At 44.0% G+C, this 24,920-nt stretch overlaps 1 protein-coding gene across 1 annotated transcript; it reads right to left on the bottom strand.

Annotated features, from left to right (window-relative positions):
* Positions 1–7,430: 7,430 nt before the first annotated feature.
* Positions 7,431–22,243, bottom strand: LOC123021385 (vitamin D 25-hydroxylase). Its single transcript, XM_044426099.1, has 5 exons — positions 22,031–22,243; positions 17,420–17,561; positions 13,566–14,198; positions 10,817–11,146; positions 7,431–8,825 (listed from the first exon to the last, which is right to left on the bottom strand). The coding sequence occupies exons 1-5, from the start codon at positions 22,241–22,243 to the stop codon at positions 8,647–8,649; spliced, it is 1,497 nt and encodes a 498-aa protein (XP_044282034.1). The 3' UTR covers positions 7,431–8,646.
* Between the last annotated feature and the right edge of the window lie 2,677 nt (positions 22,244–24,920).

Below are 24,920 nucleotides of genomic sequence, written 5' to 3'. Positions count from 1 at the left end.
GTCTTGTCTGGATTGAGCTTCAGTTTATTGGCCCTCATCCAGCCCATTACCTCGGCCAGGCACCGGTTCAGTACAGCCACTGCCTCACCTGGATTGGTTGAAAACGAGAGGTAGAGCTGGGTATCATCAGCGTACTGGTGATTCCGCAGCCCACACCTCCTGATGACCTCTCCCAGCGGTTTCATGTAGATGTTAAATAGCAAGGGGGACAAAATAGATCCCCGCGAAACTCCATGGCATAACTGCCATGGTGCAGAGCCATAGTCCCCCAGCACCACCTTCTGGAATCGGCCATTGAGATAGGAGCGGAGCCACTGCAAAGCAGTGATAATAGATGGTCACAGCCGATAAAAGATGCTAGACCCTTTCCTGAATAGTGTTTTAACTATCTTTTTGGAGGTGGGACTTAACATCTAACTGTTCAGTGGTCACTTGAAAATTCTCACATGGTCACACTGACTTCCCATCCATTTGCTTTCCTGATATATTTTACTTCTGGCCACTCCGCACCTTTCATTGCCCATTCTACAGCTCTGCTTATTTTGCTAATAGCTTTGACTTTGTTTGTAAACAGTAAATCTGTTTATCTCCAGGTGGAACATGTTGCAGAGATGGGATCCTGGCATCAAAATAAGCTCATTTCTCTCGTGCTGGTTGTGATTCATTCTTAGGTGCAGGGTAGGTAAATTATTAGTATGACTCACAGGCTCATCACAAAATGCTGCTGGGGCACAATCAGTCTTGCTGCAGTGGATGATCAATCCTGCCCAGGAAAAGCTCTTTGAGGATAACCATTTGACAGCAAAATGCTGTCCATGTCTGCTCTGAAGTCAGTCCCACTCAGCTCGATGGGGGTTACTCCCAGATAAGTGTGAGACCTTAGTGTGAATTCTTCTTACACACCCCAACTGATGCTGCACACTTATTTTTTGCAGGATAGAATGGTAGTAGAGTTGGAATGGCCTATAAGGCCATGGAGTCCAACCTCGGATCCGCTTCCACATGCGGTCACCCCTTTAGCTGCGGGGTTGCGCCTTTCCAGCTTAGCAGAGGAGACCCGACATGCTACGATGCTGTATAGCAAAGTAGGGTGGCAACTCCTTTATTCATCACATCTTACAAAGTCATCATCATTTCTTGACTAGCTGAATACCTTTGAAAAGCGCATGCGTGCGCATGTGTGCACTGAGCAGCTTGCGCATTGCCACTTGCATTCCAATGGCACTTTGAAGGATGCAGCACCGCATGGCACATGCATCCCACAGAGCTACACTGGGCGTCCCACCCCCTTCCCACCACCATGAAACCCACCTCAGAGGGACTTGGCCACTTCTTGGAAGGGGAAAGAGAAGCTTTGCATCCAAGGCAGCAGCAATTTGTTGTATGTATTATATTTTAATTTTATGTTGTGAGCTGCCCTGAGGCTTCGGCGAATGGGGCAGCATAGAAATGTTTTAATTAATTAATTAATTAATTAAATGCCCTTGAATGCAGCACTCCGTTTTTCCCATGGGCATCAACAGCAGCTGTTCACTTTTATAGACCTGAGCAGAAATTCTTGGAGGCATCATTTGGTTAGTTTCTAAATCTGACCCTTTACCTTCCTGATGAGGGTTTGGAGTGAGGAGCAGGCTTTGCCCTGGCCAACATTGCCCTGGCCAGTGCTTGCAGTTCATTCGTTCGTCCCTTGAGGAGCACAGAGGAACAATCTATGTCGCTTTGCTGGTGGTTCCACTTCTAGGCCACACAAGGGTGTGATGGGACTCTGTGGTTCTGAGACAGAACTCAGGCACGTGGCCAGTGATACGGAAGCATTGTCATTGTGACCATATATTCTTTCATGTGCCTCTCAGAGAGCATAGAGATGTAATAAATAAATGGCAAACAAAAAATGAATAGTTTTATTTCATCTAATAGAGGTTTTTTAGGTTTGCTTTGATGTGTGGATTCATATACAACACAGAAATTCTACTCTGAAGTAATAGGCTGAATCCATTGTATCTTCTTACTGAAGCCCCTGTGCAACTCCAAATCAGGCCCAGAGAGTTGGGGGACCCCTGGAGCAGATTTTTGGGGGTGTGAAGGGAGGAATCAGTTTGCATCACCAGACTTCTGCTCATGTGACATTAGCTCCAACCTGAGATCTTTAATATGACAGCACTGGGAATAAACCAAAGTGGCAACTGGGAAGGTCCACCACATCTCCACTGCAGAAGATGACAACTCTGGGCTCAGGCTTGTAAACATACGATGAGTGCCTTAAAGTGGGATACGACTCACCTGTTTCTCTTACTATGATGAAAAAGCTTGTGAGTGTGTGCCAAGTTTTAACCAAGAGGCTGGTCTTTCAGTTTTGTCATGGAATTGTGTGATCCAGTCACTGCAAAGAACAGGATTTGCCCTCAAGAGAGTTCCTTCAAGAATTAGTCTTCCTATTTGCAGCAGTTCTGATAGAAATACAAATGGGGACAACAATAAGAAGCAGTCTGGCATTTGCTGGAAACTGCAAACCGCATATAGGAACATGAGGGAGAAGGTTCGCTTTGACATTCAGTTCTGGCACAGCACTGGGCCTGTGATGGCGCACAGGCACGGTGCCTTGGTGCTGCATGCGCATTTCAGAAGATCCAGATGCTGGTGGATCCACAAGGAGGCAGAGGTGAGATGGCCATACACAGGTGAAATGTCAAAGATCGCAACATTAGTTGCGACATTGGTTGCACCCAGCTGGATGGAGGGGTGCAGGACCAGGGAACTGTAACCAAAGATGCTTTGCACTGGTTGTGGAAATGGTTATCTATGCATTAATGTTTGTTCTATTAATGCAATCCATTAATTTAATGAGTCCAGCGTGCTCAGGAAAAATTGCTGGTATAGTGATATTACAGCCTGGCTGTTAGCCAAACTGTTTCTTCTTTCTCTTCACAGGAACTGCTGTGTGTGCCTGCGCGCACACAAACGCATGCATGCATGTATAAATAATATTTTAAGCCTTTTAAAAGCTTGGCCTCTCTGGGGCTCCTGAAGTTCTTTATGCAACCTGATAGAGATATAACACCAAAGAAAGGTTTTTCCAGCAAGCCCATTATCTAATTCTTGAATTTTCTATAAGATTCTTCATAACAGCACCTCTTTGTTTTCTCCCATGGAGTTTGGATAGCTGAAGTGCTGTTGTATTTCATTTCTGTCCTTTCTAGTTTGCCAGCAGTTTTGTTTTACCTTCAGTTTTAAGTCCCTCTTCAACAAAGTCTTTGCCCTGATCGGTGTTTCAAATATATACTGCCGCAATGAAAATCATGTCTTTGTTTCTGTACTCAAAAGGAAACAGAGTAGAAGCAAGTATTTGTATGTGTGTGTCTTTTCCACCAGGGCTACATTTCCCCTCCCAAAAGCTTCCAGTAAACTGGGGCACATGGAACCCTTCAGACCGTTTGAATACTTGTTGGTGCGAAAGAAATAAACCCACAGGCTTTTTCAGAAGCAAGACATTAGCAACAACGGATTAGCAGAGGCAAGTGCATAAAATGTGGGTTTTTTCTGTCATCTCTCAGTCTTCCTGTTTAAGAAATGAAGAACACTTATTTTCATAGCCTGCAATGGGTATCAGTTAATGTCCCGCTCTGCGCATGTGTGTGCTCATGCAGATGCGCATGCAGAATGATGATTGCAAGGAAATGGGGTAAGTCATACCAATCAACTAAAGCTTTAACGGATTAATTCATCCATCCAATTACAGCCTTAATGGGAATGGATGCTTAGTCACAAGTGTATCATCATCTACCTATTAAGCATCCAACCATCACAGAATTTACATTAATTTTTGCCCATGTGGATCTACTTATGATGGGTTTCTGCCTGAAAGCTATCCAAAGAGATGTACAGTTGAGAGAAATTCATTAAACAATGGCAAGCTCAGCAGCAAAGCTTGAGGCAGAATCTCAATCACCTTAGTCTCTGGTTGCTAAATTTATTGGGGAGGGGGATGCTCCTTCAGATAACCTAGTCCCAAGCTGTTTACTGCTTGAAGTCACAATCCCATGCAAGTTTAATTGGGCACTGCTCTCTAATTTACCCTGAGTGCCCAACGCAAGACACAGACTGACTCAAATGGACAAGAAACCCAAAGAAGGAAGGGAGATGTGATCCCACAGGCCTCAGCAGCCTCAGACCCCCGAGACCTTCAAGTTTATGTACAGGTTCATCTGGCATGCTATGACACCCTGCAGAGAAGCCATAGTGGATGGGTTGCTCACAGTACAATCCACAGTACACCCAACAGATGATTAGGCTGACAGTGGCTTGTTCTACCCCACCTTCCCCCTAGGCCTTCCAGCCAGTATCCCAGTCTCTTCAGTGGTAGAATCCAGCTTTCTCCACTCCCCTTTGACGCACCTAATTCTCCCACTTTCTACCCTTTTACTGCTGATTTTCAGCTGACAACTTTGCAACTATGCACAACTATTCCTGTATGGAATTTACTTTGCTATTTCCGTTGATGTTACCAAATACACTTTGAGAGCTGAAACATGCAAAAATAAAAATAAAATAAAAAGGAAATGCAAAGTTAAATTATGGCATGAACTTCCACAGGAAGTAGTGATGGCTACCAATTGGTCAAGCTTTAAAGGGGGATTGGACAAATTCATGGAGAAGTCCCTCAGTGATTACTACTCCTGCTGGCCTTTTGCTGCCTCTCCTATCAGAGGCAGCACGCCTGCATGCATCAGCTGGGCATGATGGACCAGTTGTGCCCACCCTGCTTGAAGGATCCTGGGTAGCTGGTTTGCCACCATGTGAAAAGAGCACTGGACTGGGTGGAGCACTGGTCTAATCCAGCATGGTTTTCCTTGTGTTCTTAATTCTGAAACACCACTGTAATCACCACAACCTTAAAAAAATCATGAAGAACTTCACACTTCCATCTGGGGCAGGCAAAAAGTGTCAGACCAGTGACAGTTGGCCCAAAGGGCTGCTTGGGCATCGGTGCAGGGCGTGTCCCTGGGGTTGGCACAGGTGAGATGGTGAAGAGCAGTAAGGAGCATTTGCTGCTCTTGCTGAGCTGCTCACTAGCCAGACTCCTGCAACCCAAGATGAAATTATGTCCCGTGTTCACCTATTGTGTGTTGAAGCCTGGGTTGATGCAGCTAATTGTAAGCCACTCAGTGGAAGTGCCTTGGTTTCAGATGATGCAACAACCCACCATGGCCAGTTACCTGTGATGGGTTCCTTACTGTGCAAAGTCAGTCTACACTGAAGCTGCACCAAATGCCTGGGAGACACAAACTCCTCCTCTTCTCCCGCCCTAGTGCCAGAGCATCCCATCTCTCCCACCATTAAATCATGCACGACAGGTTTTATTTCTGTGCCGTTGTGCACCAAAACACTGGAGCATGAGCAGTAAGGCAGCCAGGAGCCTTTCAGCTGGAAAGAAGCAGGAAGGGAGCAAAGCTCAACTTGCTCTTCTCTACTTTGTACTGATGAAAGAATTTGTCTGTCATACTTTAGGAAAAGGTCTTGCACCCAGTGCAGTTGCTTTGAGTTGCACTCCTCCCTGTGTATATGCCTTAAACCGGGGGTTGGCAAGCTTAACCACTCAAAAAGCCATTTGGACCCATTTCCCACGGAAAACACCGGGAGCCCCAAAACCCTTTTGATATCTAAAATGAAGATAACACTGCATCTATCGTTTTTTACCTTTATGCCATGTATAAAAAAACTATAGTGTGTTGCATCTCCATCCAGATATTTTTCAGCAAAGGCTGTGTGTTTATTCTGGAAATGTCTTGCAACATTCGACTTTTTGTTTGCCAATCTGTCACCACATATTAAGTATACCAGTAAACCAGTCTTGTCAGCAGTGAAAGCAAATGAATCTGCCCACGTACCATTTAAAAGTTCTGTTTGCTTCTGGAACTTTGCTTTTCTTGGATTTATCCATGGTTGGTCTACAGGGGGTCGAAAAGCTCAATAAAAGGCGTGCCGGTGGGTGTCGCACATTGGCAGTTGTGACGCGTCTTTTGAGTGACCGGGAGCCGCAGCAGAGGGATGAAAGAGCCACATGCAACTCCAGAGCCGTGGGTTGCTGATTCCTGCCTTAAACAGACATGCTATTTGTCTTCACTTCCTTCTTTCAAGCCTGTTATTTCAAGATTTTCTTTCTTTGTCTGTGTCCCTGAACCAAGCAGCACCTGCCTTAACGTTCCTCTTCCTGCTACTGTGAGTGCTTTTCAATCACATTCTCCTGATACCTGCCATTTTTCAGGAGCAGCTTCCCATCCTCTGTCAGTTTATGCTAATAAGCAGAAGCCTCAAATGCATAGATTTTAATGGATAACGAGTAACTCTGGAGCCTCTTCTCCAATGAACGTAAACTTTAGTCGAAATCTTTCCTGTGACTTTCATGCTTTTTGAGAGAGACAGAAAGTGACGGGGGGGGGGGGGTAGAAACATTTTTAAATGCTTTTAATTTAAAAAGGTGCCCAACACAAAACCCTCTGGATCTATTTGTCTCATGTTTGGCATGGTTCAATGTCCTAAAAAGACCTAATGAGTCCTGTTAATTTAATACATTTTTGTTAAAAATGTCCAAGATTCATTGCGGTTTTCTCATTTAAATCACTGGTCCACATACACAAAGCTTTGGGCAATATCCAACATGCTGCTTGAGCCCCTTCAGCCCCACCAATCCCCATCCGCATGTGGCAGCCTAAGCTTGCAGAATGGAGACTTCCTTGGGAAACAAAAGTTCCAAATACTCATTTCTGTAAGAGGACAGGCCAGCAAAGCGCACCGAAAGCAGCTTCACCAACTTGTTCCAATCCATGTTCTTCTTGTTTTGGGGTTGCTTCTGGGAAGCATCAGATCTCTGCTGTGCAAATGTTGAGTCCCATGAATCCAGGTGCACCAACATGACTCACACGAGAGAACTGGTGGGGGCGTGACTTAGCACCCCGCTGGACACTGTCCTTGTTTATCAAATAGTGACCCTTCAAAGCAAGAAGAAACCAAATCAACAAAGTGAAGCTGCTTCTTAAATGCAATGGACACAAATCTGAAGTTTTCTTGCATAGCCTTTTACTGTACCTATGTAATTTCATTGCAAAAGAAATATTGATCTTAGCTGTTCAAAGATATATTCACTATTATTAAGAAGGTGCTTCCAAAGATAAGCCTCCAGCAAAGATATAAGTGGTTTTGTTTCCAAATAAAATGTTTCATTAGCAAGATCCAGTGGGTTGTTGCAATCCCTTTTTACACAGTCCCTTGCTGAGATTCTTTATCTGGCTCCTAGGAATTTTAAAATATGACATTCCTGCATTGCCAACAAAAGGTGAAAGTGACTAGGCATTACCTGGCTATATAGGAGTGTAATTTCTAAAGCTGTTTGATTAAATATTTTATTAATACCAGCTTCATCCATGTGGGATCATTATTATTTATTTAGTTTTAACATTTATATACAAGACAGGATACAACTATTTAAAATAGCATTGTAAAACAATAAAAACAAGAATATTAAAATTGTTAAAACATTAAAACTATACCTTTTAAGATTAAACTGAAAGATGCACCTTTACGCCCTTTCTAAAAGCCAAGGGATTTGGGATTGATCACAGTTCCCAAAGGAACATATCCCAGTTGGGTGGCAACCCGGAGGAAAGCCCTTTCATACAGGCACAACAAAGGGACCTCTGTGGAAAACAGAGCCCATAACAAGTTCTCTTCTGCAGATCTTCATACTCAGGCTGGCAGGTAGGTTCCTAGCAAGACAGGTGGTCCCTTAGATAGTGAGATCCCAACTCAGTTAGGCGTCAAAAGTTAAAAAGAACAAGGAGTTGCACATACAAAGTAATTGGCATCCCATGTAAATCTTTTAGGACAGGTATACTATGGTCCCAGTCAGTCACTCAGTTCAGGTCCTTAACCAAAAAGGGTTGCAGAAAGTATCAGTGAAGTGATGCGCAGGTATAAAGATATCACATCTGAGCTGCCTGCAGCAATGAGATGTTTTCCAATATGTATCTCTAAACTGAGGGATAAATGCTTAATCCAAGCTGTCAGAGCCTGAACTGGCTGAAGGAGGGCACAGCTCTTCAATACATGTAAAACAGATGGTCCTTGCCTAGAAGGCATCAGAAATCAGATGGAGAGATTCTATCAGCTGCTTGATAGCCATTTTGAGCTTTTCTAAGAGAATGAGCTTGAATAGAGAAGGTTCTTGTCTTGCTACAAATTACCACTCATATCCTGGTTTCTACATTTCAGAGTCACAGGGCATCTTTAAGGTCACTCCCCTCAAAAATTAACTCCTTTCCTCACCTTGGATTGACTCCATAAAGAACAAAGGAAGCCACAGCCTGGAATTTACAAGAGTTGAACAGGGTTGTCATAAATAGGACATTTTGGAATGCTTTCACTCATAGGGGCATCATTAAACAAAGAGACTTGACAGCAGGTAACAGCAACAACAACAACTCCCCTTGCACATATTGGAAATCCCGCTATTGTGTACAGCAGGTTTTGGTTCTGTTCTTTTGCACCCAGGCAGCATTTAGACGATTAAGTCAAAGAAGCAATGGCTTTATTTATCATCTCACCATTTTTTCCTGGTCCCTGCACTTTGATCTATTGCTACCACCTTTGGGTTCAATATCGTCTCTCTGCACAGATAAGGTATGAATGAGGTTGCAAAGTCATGCCTAATTTTGGCTTGAGGTTTGGAGTCCAAGAACTAGGAAAATGCAGATGAAATCGTTGAAGTAATGACGTAAAAAATAAAAACATTTCCATTCTGGCCAGCTGTTCTCCTAAACAATGCCTTCGTCCTGAAGGGAGAAAATGAAGAAATAGTATTGAAATAAAAATTTTTATTATCAAGGAGCAACTGTAATGCATCTAGAATAAAAGCAAAATAACTATACATTTTAAACAGCAAAGCCATCACTTGATCTTTGCCAAACCCAGAACAATTTGTTTGCATTTATACATTTCATTCTATAATAACCGCAGTTAAAGGGGGTCAATTTAGAAAACAAAGTTTGTCTAGTTTGTTGCCGATTTGTTGAAAAAGGTCCAAATGGGTGCAGTCTGATGATGGTGGCCATAACCTCCGAGTGAGAGAATGATGGGCATCCTATACACGGCAGGAAAAGCACAGAGGCAAAGGCTGCTTCTGCTTTTTTCCTGCTGTGCTGAACATGGAGACACGCCAGTTCAGCCAGCAAGGGCGGATCTCAGCGTGCAATGAGAGGAGGCTGAGGTACTGCCCAGGCACTGCATACTTATTTATTTATTTTTCGATTTCTATCCTGCCTTTTTCCTACAAAGGGCTCAAGGCAGCTTACATCATTCTCCTCCTCCATCTTCTCCCCACAACAACAACCCTGTGAGGTAGGTTGGGCTGAGAGTCTGTGACTGGCCCAAAGTCACCCAGTTGGCTCCATGGTTGAGCAGGGACTCGAACCCAGATCGCCTGAGTCCCAGTCCCTGCTCTTAATCACTGCACCACACTGGCTCTCCAGTGCTGGCATCTGCATTGCCTCTTTGCCCCCAAAGTGAGTCCCTGCTCCTGCTGCCACAGCTGGCATGGCTCTTTCCACACCGGCTGCGAGGGTGGGGAAGGTGCTCCTAGTCTGGAGTCCCAGCTCCACCCTTGGAGCAACTTCCCCAGTTGCAGCTGGAATTCCAAATTATCCTATGGCTTTTTAGACTCTGTTCAGAATTCAAATGCTGGAATGCAACAGATGTGCCTGGATAAAGCTTTCCATGAAGAAGAGTAAAGAAAATAATGAACATATCAAGCTATTTGACACTCAAATTGGGCTTCCGCTAGGATCACTCTATAAATAAGTTCAACACCATGCTAGTGGATGCCCACTAAAGTGATGAGACCTTCTCTCTCTCTCTCATCCCTCCTGCAGCCCACTTACACCACCCTAAATACGTTCTGGAGAGTTTCCGGTCCTCCCAAGCAGAATTCCAGGGGCATCCATGAGACAGTTGGGCAGCTATCTGTCAAAGGTGCTTTATCTTGGAATTCTGCACTGAGCAGGGGGCTGGACTCCATGGCTTCACAGGCCACTTCCAACTCTACTCACCTACGATTCTACCTCACTCTCGGTTCTGCTGGAACAACGGCTTCTATCCGCAGAATGACAGCACAGAATCCAAGCCTATCCTTATATAAAGGTTGTGCAGCACCCAGAAGTCATTTTCCAATTAAGGCATTTGTTGCAAGAATACACAAGTTTTCCCCTGGAATAGTGAAGTCTTCAAACAAAGCCAGAGAAGGCTGCAGTTGCTACTTCTCAAGGCAAGTAGCCCTAGGCAAGCCACGAACTAGAAAGCAAGGCAAGCTGCCCTCACCTAATTCCCCGGTCCAGTGCCCCTTTAATTGATCTTTATGCACTCCTGTCCTGGATGCGCACACATTGCCACATCATTTTCAAGCATGAGAAGCACGCTGATGTTGTCAATGCATGAGAGCAGCAGAGACAGGCAAGAAGCAGTCAAGAACGCAGACAAGGTTTGAGGAAACCCCCTAACCAGAAGCCAGTCCTATGACTATGATTCTTAGATGAGCAGGTTACTGACTTCTTCCACAGAAAGACACTGAGTAGTCCAGTCTTTCATCAATATCTTGGTGCTGAACTGGTGTTTTATTAATTAAAAATACATAATTTAAAATGAAGTAGTTGATGAAAGCAAGATACTTGTTGTTACTTGTTACTTGGCCAAATAGTGCATTGTACTGATCGCCTTTCCTCAGTTCACAAATGTGTTGCTTCTAGTTTCATGGGTAAGTATGAACTCTTACCTAGAGAAAAAGGAGCAAAGGCTTCCTTCTTGACAAACAGTCCAGAACTGTCCAAAAATCTCTCAGGACAAAACATTTCTGGGTTAGTCCAGTACTTTTCGTCAAAATGTACTGAATAGAGATTTGTAATTACTGTAGTTCCATGAGGGATGGAGTAACCGCACACAACCGTATCCTTTGAAGTGGCGTGGAAAATACCTAGTGGAGCTATATTACAGAAGCGCAAAACTTCATGCAGCACGGCTTCTGTGTATGACATTCTACATTTATCTTCTAGGCAGGGTGCTTTGCTTGGCCCAATGACTAAATCAATTTCTTTATGAACTTGCCCTGTCAAGAAAAAAAGTTTTCGGTTTATTAAGGAACGGTCAACGATTTGGTGAAAAACTGTAGACGTGGTATTTATCCTTAACATATTTGATCAGTACAATATCTGCCGCGTTCCTTTCCAATTTCATCTCAACATTTGTTCTCTGCACAGAACAGCAACATACTTACGGCTGTCTGTAGCACTTGTGAAACCCGCCCCCTCCTATACATACACACTTCAACTAAGAAACCATTGTGCTTTATCCATTTGGAACGATGGGGTCCAACCTACAAAAGCGTACTGATTAAGGATTTATTACAGCACAGTGCTTTGGAACTCTTTGCCACTGACTCATACAATGACTCCCCTCAATTAGTCTGATCAACCCACAAAGGCATTGCAATACCTCGCCACCAGGAGCAGGAGGAGGAATTTACGTACAATAGATTAAGCAGGCCTTGTCTTAGCTGGACAGGCTCCTATTTCCTGTCTGTATATCGCTGGGGTCATGAGATGCAGTTTTTCTGAACCCTCGACATAATTACTATATAAATAGCTGCTAACAGACTAGATTTTAAACCTTAAAACCAAGAGAATGATAATGTGGTATTTGCTGACAAAGGCTACAAGAGGAAATGAAAACCCCTGCCCAGTGCATACACCACCGGTGGGTGGGATCGCTGCCTGCTGGGAGCTCCCAACTCTGTATCCTCCTTTTACTGCCACAGCTTCACAAGTGACTGAACAAAGGATGAGGAGACGCTGACCGCCACACTCTTAACCTGCCACTTCATTTCTCATGGCGTTTTGTTTACTTCTATGATTCTACAGACATTTCCTAACTTGTCTTAGTGGTTTTTATTTGACTGGGGAATGAATGTCACTGAGCAAGAGCATTTTCTTGCAATGCTCTGTTGTCCCCAGGTCAATAGCCACCTTTGGTTCAGGCAACCATTTAGTTGTGTCTTTTTACTAACCCAGCTATGATAATTGCCTGAAACGTGCTGACACTAGAAGTTATTCCGGAGGGTTTTGTGTATGTCTGTTGCATCCCCAGCTCCTCTCCTCTAGCCCAACTTTAATGTCAGCTGACTCGGCCGCCCATCTGCTCCCCGTGCAAGGTTTCCAAGCTTCTTCTTGTCCACAGATCTGATTATCATGCCTAGTAATGTGAAAATTGCTCATGGGGTGCACAGTAACACCCCCATGTATCCCAACACTACCACCAACCCCAAGGAAGCCCGGACTTCCAGCATAGAATTCCAGTTCTGCTAGCAGGCCAGCAAATCTAACATCAAAGAGAACAGAGTACCCACACCCATGTAATGGACATCACAGTAAATTTGTGACCTGTATGTATCCAGACCTAATTTTTCAGTCCAATTAGATTTTTTCCAGTTTTAAATGTGAACTTCCAGTAAGTGTTTTAGTATTTTGTGGATTCTTCATAGAGTTTTTGGCAAGTAACATTTGCTGCTTTCTTGTGTTACAAATACAAGTTGTTTCCTAACAGCCTTTTACATGCACTTTATGCGTGTCAGGATACATTTTGCTAAAGGGGCAAGTAAGGCAAGAAATATTTTAATATACTCTATTATAGGGCCTGCTTCTCTCAAAGCACTGCATTTTCATTTGGAAAGTTCAGAGAAAGAATGGCAACTAGATACAGAAGAGGGGTTGGGATGTGGCATGAAAATGGCAAGATTAACCAGTGGGAGTTGCCTTGGGTTCAAGGGGGGACACTGTACAGCAAATAAGGTCTGAGAAGGAGGGATGTGAATCCATCAACCTAGTGAGCTGCTGCCAAGTCAAACGAGTGGGCCAGTTAAGTAACCTCCAGTGTTCCCACCATCTGTCCCACAAGCAGCAGGAACTTCCAAGCAGGTTTGGAAGGGAGGAGGGGATCTTCAGTTTGGAATCCACTCTTCACATGGGCAGAGGGAGGGTGACTTTGATGCTATTTGAGAATAACCTTTTTATGAAACATCCCATCTCTCCCCTCCCTTCTCTCTCCATCTCACACATACACAGTCTAGCTTTTTTGTCTGCTGGAAAATGAAAGAGGCAGCGATATCCTGACGACAAAAACCAGACATTTCAAACAAGTACAGTGCCACCAACAACGGCAAGTAAGGCTCACGGTCAAGTAATTATGAGGATTATAATTCCTTCCTTGAGCGTTACTTAAGCATAGAAATCCACCCGTCAGCATACCCTCCCTGCCAAATACACCACGCCACAGAAAGGAGGAGAAAGAAACATCCAAAATCTTTCAAGAGTAACTAGATGTGCAAATAGGGTGGGCATCAGTTGGGCCAGGTGAGACAGCAGAAATCTCACACAATCAGTACTGACCAAGGCTAGGCACAAAAGCCCCACTCGGGATCCAGACGCTGAATCGCAAGGGCCAGGGTTTCACAGCAAGGGTGCAACACTTACCTTGAATATTGGGATAAAGCGCCATGAACAACACAGCCCATCTCAAAACATTTGTTGTAGTCTCTGTTCCAGCGATTATGAGCTCTCCAACAGAAAAAATCAGGTTTTCCATTGAAAATGTAGATTCTGGATCATTTTTATTTTTGTCCATCTCATCTAAATATGCATCTATGAAATGTCGAGGAGACTGAGGCTTCCTATTCTTGGAGAAACGCTGAATCAGACAGAGCAGAAAAGTATAAACTTCAGCTGCATTTTTAAAGAGCTGTTGATGTTTTCCAAAGGGAAAGGCACCGATCCAAGGGAAAGCATTATACAAAAATGCAGACGCGCTAGCAGCCAATTCAATGTTTTCACTAAATATTTCAATCATATGTTGAAATTCAGTATCTTCATATGTAAATCGGTCTCCAAAAATAATCAAGTTAGTGATATTTGAAACTGCATTCGTTATCAAGTATTTCAGATCAAAAGGCTTGCCTTTATAGGTATCAATAGCCTCCAGGAAAATCATGGATTCTTCTGATATTTTGCTCTCAAAGGACTTTTGACCATATCCAAAAACCCGAAAACAGGTTACAGCTAATTTGCGATGTTCTGTCCAGCCTCTGCCATATCTTGAGTTCAATAAACCTGAAATACACAAGTATCGACATGTTTAACCCAGGATGCTGCTTTCTCTGTTTGCTTTTCTTTTTTCACCTCTGCCCTGTATCTATGGTAACAGGTACATACATATATGCAAAGACATGGGGCTGGATCCAGTGAGGTCGACCGTTAGTGGAATGGACCTTCCCTTGTCTAGGTAATTCCCTCATTCACACCCCAGATCTGCTCCACAAAGCTGGGTGACCTGTCCTAACAGATTTGGGGCACACCCCCTTACAAAAAAAAGAAAGGGGAGACATGATAGAGGTGTTTACAATTCTGCATACTGTTACAGTTGTTGATCCTTTATTAAACTAATAGTAAAAACTGATTAGTTGGTGGCCCCCTTAAAAAAGAGCTAAGGAATACAAATACTTTCCCAAATGAGCAAGTTACCTGCGAGACTGGATCTGGAGTGTGTGTGTTTAGGCATACGGACAAGAGACAGTAACTCTTCATAGACTGCCAGATTCTTTTGAACAGCCCTACTGAGGGCATCGCATTATCCTCAAAAGCAGATGTCCTCCACTACAACTCCCCACTGGTGCTGGTCAACATGGCCAAGGGTCAGGAATGATGGAACTGTGACCCAGTACATCTACAGGGATCTGGGCTGAGAAAAAACTGCTACTGAGAATAAGATGATGTCTTGGATTGATGTTGTGGCTCTCTTGCTAAATGTTAAATTACTTGTTCCAAGTTTCTATATGCTCTTTTATTTATACACCTCTGTGCTGTTGAATACGGTGGGTGAAACTGCCAGAATCAGACCAACACTGTTGTCTCCACTGCAGGGGGCACCTGCTCATTGAAAAGGTGCTGCAGAAAAGGTGAAGTGAGAGGAGTGCACTTGCTGCTCAGATGCTGACTTTATTTGTAACTGAATTAAATCAAAGATGCCACATGTTTCCAGAGCTTTCACTCAAAGCTTTCCAGAGCTTTCACTGAAAGATCTGCACAATTCTATATGTCTTTCTCATAAGCCCCACTGTATTTAATCGTATTTACTCCCTAACAAATATGTTTCAAATTGCAGCTTCAATCACGAAGCACAAACTTGGCCTTTTTCACCAACTGTAGAATGAAAAGCACTCAGCAATGTAGGTCCTGTTCTGTTCTGATGAGGAAGACACTTTTCAGAATCCAGGAGAACCTTTTCATCTTGATGGGTGTATTTCTAACTCTTGACTCTGTACTCACAGGTTGCTAACGTACAATGAAAGAAATGCTTTTCAACTACAACTGCTTTAGCGGCATGTTACCACTAGAAGGTGCTCATCTGGCACATTCTTTAGCAGCATTTCTGATCAACCAGCTCTGACTGCCAGGCAAACAGCGTATCAGACACAAATGCACAGAACTAAACCACAGCCAGCTGGGATCCCGTTAGTTGTTTCTGTTCAGCATCCCCTCCATCTTTCACAAGGGATTCTAGATGTCTGTTTACAAGGGTACCACACAAACTTGCTCACACCAGTTTTGATATGGCTAGCTTGGTGCCAGTGAAACAGCTACCAAAAGTTTATAACACAGATTACTTTTAAAGCTGAGAGTTAAGAAATGCAACTCCTCTACAACATGTCTAAAGAAATGTACAATGAAATAAAGAACATGAGATACAGTGCACTCCAGGTCCCATTCATCACACCTTGAGAAAATAAGCCTAGGGCACTTTGAATGCCCAGCAGTGGGGGAGTTAATTCATTAACCCACTGATTCTTCTGATACAGGGAGGAAATGCCAATGAAACTGATGCTGAATCCCTGAAGTCAGGATTTCCAAGCCATGACAAATCTGCTAATGCTTAGCCGGCTCTTTTGCAACAATTGATAACACTGTGGGTAGTAAATCTGCAGTTGGGAGAGTTGTGTGTAAAGGATCACTTATTTCTAATACAGGAATATGAAAGAGGTGGCCCACATCAAATGGAGACCTGCCGCAAAAAGTTCCCATGCTTCTTTGAAGCATGTTGCCTTAGCTTATGGATGAGTGAAGACCTGTGTGTACCGAGGGCCACCCTGACCACTCCTTGCCACTGGCAGCACCGAGTCAAGCTGCTCTTCCTAACAGCTGTTCTGCAGGCACCTGCCGCACCCTGCCAAGAGGATGGGAGAGGATCACCCCCGTCCCTCACTGTGTGGGTGCCCTTGCCTGGCCTGCAACAGCGATGGCCACCAATTTGGATGGCTTTAAAAGGAGACTGGAGAAATTCACGGAGGACTTTATGCTGTCTCCTGTATCAACAGCAGCTGCCTCTGTACAGTGGTAAATGGCGAATATGAGCGGGAGGATGCTGTTACATTCATGTCCTGCTTGTGGGCTTCCCAGGGGCAGCCAGGCAGCCACAGTGTTAACAGAAGGCAGGACTATTTGGATGGTCTGGCTCATCTCCTGTCCTCCCTTTACAATCCCTCCTTGTCTTCCCCTACCCCCAGAACCCTTAGCAGCAGAATGGGGTGGAAGGCAGAGGGGAAACAGGGGGTTAATCCAAGAGGGAGGGGGCCATCTGGGAAAGGAGGTGCTAGAAGAAGTCATGCATCCCTCCTTCTCATCCGCCCTCATCTAGGTCCACGCTGGAGTGACTGGCTGTTGGAAACAAGCTCTGATCCTCCACTATGGCACAGAGAAGGATGCACAGAGTTCCTGAGCCACATTTTCTGCAGTGTGCGAAACCCTAAAAAGCCTCTGTAGCCTGGTGCGAATATCCCACAGACAGTTTCAACTTTGTTTCCATTCTGCCTCCTTTCACACTCTCCTGCGTACTTCAGGATTTCCCTGCAACTGCAGATTCTTCCCTTGGCTGTGGGTGGTGTCATTTTTGCTACACAAGCATTGGCATTCTACCCTGAAGATCAGAAATAGAAGGATGATTAGAAACACCTATTTTTGCATGCATGGTATAGCAATGCAGAACCCAAGAGCCAACTGAGGACGTTCAAACTCAGCAGGAAGGCTTCAAAGTGTGATGTTTCCAATCAGCTGGCAAGTTCAGCTTCAAATTTGTTATTCATAACAGAGCACAAGGGCTTTTGCAGAGCACACCAGAAAGTACAGATCGTTGATGAAAATCGCTTCATTGTTATTTCTTTAAAGTCTTAAATAGGCAAGAGAGTTCTGTGTATATTTAAAACAAATGCTGAATGCAATAAGCTTCAACAAAACAAACATCAACAAGCAAGCCAAACATTGGTAACAAGAGCACCTACCACCCATTTTGGTGAGCTTCTTGAACAAAGGAAGAGACGGCCTGTCTGCAAACACTTCACTTTGCTGAACAAGGCATTCTTTCACTGCATCGTAGCCATTCAGTACAACGGTGGATATTCCTCCAAGATCAAGACTGAAGATCTTTCAAAATAAGAAAAGATATTGAACATCACCATCATCATCATTATCATCAGTCTAAAATAACAGAGAGATGATGTCAAGTTATGGTTATACAGTACAAAATAATACTTATCACATTTCATCATTACAAAAGTATTACATTATATACATGTTATACATATAGCTAATTCTCTAGTTGCGAGGTGAGCAGCACAACATTTAATTATAGAAAGATTTGCCTTCTATAACAAGTACTATTTGCCTACATTCATAGTTGGCTCACAAGTTTATGTATGAACATGTAATGTTATCATGAACCAATATAACCACCCCAGTCCTGTGCGTTGGCCAGACTTGTCACCACCAAACACAGAGAATGTCCCTCCTGCCCTTTCCCAGGAGGGATTATGTACAGTGCCTGGCAGCAGTATTTCGCTCGCCTCTGACTTGTCCACATTTTGTCATGTTTGAACCTACAAAATGAAATTGATTTGATTGGCACTGTTTGAGGCACACCTGATACTCAACATTGAGAAGGCACCAAATTATGGCAAAAAGCTGTGTAAACAACAAGAAAGTGGCACTTTTTGGTTGCATAAGTGTTCTAACACAGAGAGAGTCAAATACTTGGTAGAAGCATCTTTGGGTAGCAATTCAGTTGCAAAGCTTCTTGGGTAAGTTTCTATTAGCTTTGCGCACCTAAATCATGCAATGTCTGCCCATTATTCCTGGCAAAAATGCCCCAGCTCTGTCAGGTTGGATGGGCACCTCTGATGGACAGCAGTCTTGCTACAGATTCTCAACCAGACTAAGGTCTGGGGGTTGACTGGGCCATTCTAAGACACAGGTGCTTGTTTCAGTAATGTGTTGGCTGTGTGTTTAGGGTCTTTGTCCTGCTGGAAGGGGAACCTCTGCTCCAGTCCCAGTCTCCTACTGACTGAAACAGGTTTCTTCTAGAAATACCCTGTATTTGGCCCCATCCATTCTGCTCTCAGTGCTGACCAGTTTTTCACTCCTTGCCAAGGCAAAGCATTCCCACCACATGATTCTGCCACAACCATACTTCATCATAGCGACGGTGTTCCCCGGACAATAAACACGGTTGGCTTTGCACCACAAGTCCCCAAAGTTCCATTATGGTCTCATAAGATGAGAGCAGCTCTTTCCCACTTGCTTTCTGCAAACTTCAAATGGACTTACTTATGGATCTGTTCTTTCTTCTTGCTACTCTTTGATACACACCAGGTTCGTGCAGCATCCAGGTTATAGCCACCCCATGGACAGTTTCTCGGCTGGTTCTCTCCAGCTCCTTCAGAGTTACCATTGCCTCTTGGTTGCTTCTCTTTCTCTGTCCAGTGGCTGAGTTTTGTTGGATGGCCTTTTCTTGGCAGAATCAAGCTTGAGCCATGCACTTTCAGTTTTGTCCTAATGACTTTAATGGTGCTGCAGGGAGTGTTCATAGTTCCAATCACCGTCCCTGATTGATGCTTCAGACCAATTTTATCCTGAAGTTGCTCTGATAGCTCCTTGGTCTTCATGCCGTTGTTTCTTTAGATAGGCTCTCCACCAAACTCTTTAAACTTGCAGAAGCAGATGCACTTAAGCTGAGATCATGTTGTGCTAAAATTGCACACATGTGGATTCCATTCAACTACTCATACTGGCTTCTGGAGGCAATGGGTTGCATCAGAACATTTTGGACATGCTGCAGCAAGGAAGGGGTGGGGAAATATTTATGCAACCAATAAGTGCCAGTTTCCTTTTGTTCATCTAACTTTTGTGCCACAGTAAAAATATTTCACGCCTGCACAGCATTCGGTCTCTGGTGTATATAAGGTTGTAACAATGCAATTAAATCTATTTGAATTCCAAGTGGTGAACATCAAAGGGAGGTGAGTATTTCTGCAGGGCACTGGATACTTGTATTGTCACAGGAGGTACCCAAATATGATTAGCAATGCAGTTGTGGCTGGTGGGAGAATTGCCATGTCGGTCTTTCAGCAAAGAGAATGAAAGAGGCCCGGTAAGGAAAGGTATCTTCTTACTGTATGTTTCTTTGACAGACAGGTCTGAAATAGATTGCTATGAGTCTAACATGAAACTGTCTTAGTTACACTTGCAAATCTAGTTAAATGCTCTGCACTCTAGCAGCAGCATTTCCTGCTATTTCCCACAGGGTTACATGGTGGCTCAGTTCACATGCAATGAGGACACGAGCCACAAAATTATGCATCGACTGCTCCTCCTCTTCCATGCATTGCAGCAGGACATTGAAACTGTCTGCTTCCAAACCGAAGCTAACCGCAGCTCCCTATCATGTCTGGACTTGGGGAATGTAATTAAATTATGTTTAGCAAGAAGAAAGACAGGATCTAAAACCACAGTTGTAGCATTTCTTGTCCTTATTGACATAGTTCAAATAAGAATGCAGTTGCTGGGGTTTGGGTACTGTGGGGAACTGTAATTAAGTTTTCGATTTTCTCTTGAAGAGGGGAGGAAAACATGAGGCCCGGGCTCATGAAAACTCATCTGTGTCATGAAAAAGCAGGATTTATTGTACTTCATTCAACCAAGTAGAAATATTTTCTTTTAAAAATCTATACTAATAAAATGTATCTGGCAATTTACATACATTTTTATAATGTCAAAATTTCACATCAGGAATTTGAAGCTTTACATGAGTACCAGATTCTGCCAATAAGTGTTCCCTATCATATGCAGTGCCAGGACAATTTGGTCTTTCTGGAACCCACAAAGAGAGATTCTATACTAAAATTCAGCCCAACTGCAATGTACTGAAATTCTCCTATTTCAAACCTACACACATTAGCACAAATTTGGCACATATTTCCTAAGGTGTATACATATTTGCAACAAAATATCTATAAAGAAATGTATTGTTACAGGAATCTTTACATTAAACAGATGAGCAAAGACATTCAGTTTATCTTTAAAATGAAAAAGAAAATAAAACACTTATTATATTTTTACTACACCAATTTCTCCAGATGGCACGCCCATGCTGCCCTGGGATAGTGGAAGTAGTACTTTAGCTCATATGTAGATGACCAGGATGGGAAGGGCTGGTGTAGGCGATGGCCCAAATGTATGAAGGTTTGACTTCAGCTACTTCTCAGTCAGATTTAGGTCTGAGTGAGGGGTAGCCAAACTGAGACTTGCAAGCCACATGTGGCCATTTGAGCCTATTTTGTGGCTGATCTTAAACATCTGGAATGTACTGTATGTGACTCTTCTGTTGAACAAGTCTGGCCACCCCTGGTCTAGGTCAAAGGCAGTTTTCCTGAGCCAACAGTTACCAACTCTTTCTACTACTCAAAGGAAAAGTTTGCTTTTAAAAAGTCTGTTTATATGATTGGTATCATACCCAGTCAAAATATTTACTTCAAGTGACAGTTCATGTAAATGGAGTTACCAAATTTTCTGACATTTTCTGAAAATAATTTTCAGATCACATTCTCCTGTGAACAGATATTATTTTATGAATGATTATTATGAATCCTCAATTGTTACCTTTGTTTTAAAAGAAAACCATAGCAACCTGACTGTAGTTCCTAGTTATGTGACTTCCCCTGCATTAGAAACCAGTCAACATTTCTAGGAACACAAAACATTACATTTCTATTTAGCACGGGGAGGATAATGGACTGTTTGCATGCTGACCAATTATTCATTTGGCATCTCCGGATGCATTCTGATTTGTTGTTCTGTTTCTAACCAAGGTGTAATGTCGTACTGGGGTCATTTTTGAAGCCCAAAAGATTAACTTCTGACACTAGAAACGGTTCAGTATCTAACATACCAGGTTGTGGGAGGCTGATCTAACACAACTATGATATAACTTGTTCAAAGTTAAGCCTGTTCATATCAGTTGGACTTATTCCCAAGTAGGTATGTTCAGGTTTGCATCCCAAGCCCTCCTGGTTCTAGGAAGGTTGGGAAAATAGGTGTTTGGTCAGAATGCCTGGCTTCCTATTGACAGAGCTTGAGCAGAACTGGTAGAAGTTGGCCCCACAACCAGGGATCGTAACAACAGACTTGTGATTTTACAGGACGCTTCTGACACAGTTTGAATGTGTTGGATAAAGTGGTTGGATAAAGATCTGGAGGGGCCGCTTTTGACTTTGGGAATCAGGAAGCGACTCTCCAGCCAGACATGAGGCAAAACTTCTCGTTCGCCTTCCCCAACCTGGTGCTTTCCCTACATGTTGGACTACACACTCCGCACCACTGGCCACGCGATCTGGAGCTGATGGACGTTGTAGTCCAGCACATCCGGAAGGCATGAGGACGGAGAAGTCTGTCCTATAGAGCGCAGCTATCCCCAACCTGATGCCCTGCGGGTGAGTTGGACTACAACTCCCAGCATCCCCAGTTGTACCCCGAGCCATCCACGGGGCACCAGGCTGGGGACGTAAGCGAGGAGTTTCGCTCGCTCTCTGGCTCCTCCTTCCCTCGCGGCGCTGCCGTACCTGCCCGTAGAGCTGGCTCTGCCTCTTCATGTAGATGTGCGGCTGCTCCGAGGCCAGGGAGTGGATGTTGCCGATGAGCGGGAGTCCCGCCGGGCCAGGAGGGAAGCCGACCGGCCGCCTCTGCTTCAGCAATTGCCTCACCACCAGCAACAGCACGAGGAACAGGAGCGCCGCCGCCGCCGCCGAGCCCACCGCCTGACCCTCCGACCACATGCCGCCCGCTCCCTCGCCCGGGCGGCCCAGCACCCAGCGCCGCGACTCCGCTCCAGCCGCCCCGGCTCACGGCACGGGTCACTGCGGCAGCTGATAGGGCGCCGAGGGCGCCTGTCAAGCGGCGGGGAGCCTGATTGGCCGATGCTCCACGCTGCCCGCCGCCCTTGGCGCGCCTACTCCTTGCCCCCTTTGTCCTCGCCCGCCTCCGCTCGTTCCCGCTCGGACAGCAAGCTGCGCCTCTGGGGAGCCGCAGAGTGAGCCGCGCCGCCGGCAGTTCCAGGGATCTTTCGGGGCGCGGCTCCTTTCCCGCCCGGGCACAGCGCGTCCCCTCACTCCACCCCGTGGCATGTTTACTTCTCCCCGCAAAGTTGCTCAAGAAGCGGCGAAAGCACTTGCATAACTCAGGCAGCATCGGTGCGGCGCTCTGATTTGAATACAGGGTCAGGCAAGGCCAGCCTCGGAACAAAACCAGGTCAGAAGCGGAGAGGCTGCTTCGACCTGCTGCGGAAGGGGTGGGTTACAGAAAACCATCGCCTAGGAGAACTTACTCGCTTCAAACTACTGTTATGCCACCTTTAAGAGTAAAACCTCCAGGTTGCTTGCGGGATTAAACAAAACAGTATACAAACAGGCAGTGCATATGCAGTCAAACACTATAATAACAGATTGCCCCAATAAAACCTGCAACCTGTAAATTAGAGGGCCAAGCAGGTTATAGACGGTTCTTGTCAATAATGTCAATGTTAATAATTTCGACTCTGTTTAATGAGATCCCATAGAACATTGATAGATGGACATCTTTTAAAGTTAGGTCTATGGAGCAGGGTAAATACACTTAAAATGAATGTAATACCTTGAATTCTCCATGTTTTAGTTGGTATTTCTCTATACCCATGAAATATTTTCAAAAGCTGAATGTTTTGTAAATTCCAGTGAGATCACATTACACAAGAAATATCCTTGAAAGGGATGCAGTTTTCTCTTAAAGAAGGTGGATTTGACTTCCCAAGTGTCTCTGTATATCATTGGGCCTATTTGTTGCCTTCTACTAAAGTTTGGTCTTTCCTGCCCAGATTAGACCTTTCTCCCTGGTCAGTTTTGGAACCTTCATGTGTGGTTCCCCGTCTGAAATGGATTGCTTTTGGTTCTCAGTGTACCAAATCAGATGCAGTGCTTCCTAGAATTAGGGCAGCAAGAGAGGTGTGGTACATAGTTTCATGTCAATTGCAGTTTGATTTATTTTCACGTGGAAAATTAACTCTGATAAATCCAGATTTAATTGACGAGAAAACATTTGCTGGGCAGACTTCAATGGACAGGCTGATTTTTAGTTTGGATCAGCTTTTAGGCCCCCATGATAACTTCCTCACATGTTTTATGTGCTAAATATGATTTGCCAGCAATGGCTGAATGCCGATACATGCCATGAAAAATTGAATCTAGGTTCCAGACAGCCACTTGCACACCCTCAGAGCCCCCTTTGCTGTTGGAAGCACCGGGTTAGTCTGAATAACTACACTGACCATGTTTATAATATCTGTTATCATTGAACAAATATGACAGGCAGGGTTTTAAGCAAGAATGGAATAATACATTGGAGCATTCTGTTTTGCCCAGTCAAAGGCCTGCTTCTTTGGCATCCTTTTCAAAGGGGTAATAGAGCTTAAGTTTTCTTTAATTCAGCAAAATTGACGTTTTGAGTGTACTGGATGTCTTACTGTATTCTCAGTAAGGGCTTACAATCAGCCAATTGCTGGAGATGTAATACAGCTAATACTTCTCTTACTCATATGTTTTAGCAGTGCCCAATGGCTGCTTCGTTTTGGGAAGAGGTAACAGTCCAGATACATTTTGTGATGGAAAATTCTTTAGTATTTACATATACACATATTCTTCTTAAACTCACTGTCTGCCTCTGGGAACTTGACACAGGGCTCATGCAAATAGATTCTCTGCATCTTTACTAATATTGCAATGCTGGAAGCATATCACACAATGGTGAAGGACTTGATAAAACTTTAGATTTTTGAACAGCTACTTTTTAGGCATAATTTTCCCTTTCTTGACATCTATGCATATATAGTAGTCTATTTTTAATGTAGATAAAACATATAGGGTACATAGTATATATGTTTTTATTGTACTAAATCTCATGATAGGAAATGGTAATATTTTTATTATCATTTTATTCCCTTCCCCTTTTGTTTTGGTTTGGCTTTGACTGTGAAATTCTCAATAAAAAGGAAGTATTAACATGGCTGTCACAGGAAGACCAGTTCAAACTACAGCATGTTATTGCTGCCAGTCGGTGGTAAGCTGTGGGCAGTGGTTTGCCACAGTGGATCCTGGCTGTTACTACCCTGAGGCTCGGTCCAAGCCAATAACCTTGGCCTGGAATGCTTAGCAATAAGAATCTGGATCCATGCATAGTGCAGAAAGCGTAAAGTAGTGTACCAACCTGGTGTCCTTCAGATATTTCAGCCCTAGTCACCAAGGTGAGGGATTGTGGAAAGTTGCAGTCTCAGACATCTAGAAGGCACCACGTTGGGAAAGGCTGATATAGAGCTTGTTTTCACAGCAGTGCAGATATTTGAAATGGGATCCAAAGGCTGGTTCACACATGTATGTGTCTTACTTACTTATGTCTCACTGGTGTACCAGCATATGCTTGATCATT

This window comes from Varanus komodoensis, unplaced genomic scaffold, assembly GCF_004798865.1.
Source record: "Varanus komodoensis strain SLA01 unplaced genomic scaffold, ASM479886v1 scaffold16, whole genome shotgun sequence".
Lineage (NCBI taxonomy): Eukaryota > Metazoa > Chordata > Lepidosauria > Squamata > Varanidae > Varanus > Varanus komodoensis.
Note: the sequence above shows the minus strand (reverse complement) of the source record. Positions and strands in the feature narration are given on the sequence as shown.

What these genes read in the sequence shown, in the direction of transcription:
- LOC123021385 (XM_044426099.1), bottom strand. Translation starts at nt 22,243, where the DNA reads ATGTGGTCGGAGGGTCAGGCGGTGGGCTCGGCGGCGGCGGCGGCGCTC. An exon ending in AGAGCCAGCTCTACGGGCAG is followed by an intron (nt 17,562 to 22,030) that starts GTACGGCAGCGC and finishes TTATTTTGAAAG; the next exon opens with ATCTTCAGTCTTGATCTTGG. An exon ending in GAAGCTCACCAAAATGGGTG is followed by an intron (nt 14,199 to 17,419) that starts GTAGGTGCTCTT and finishes TGTGTATTTCAG; the next exon opens with GTTTATTGAACTCAAGATAT.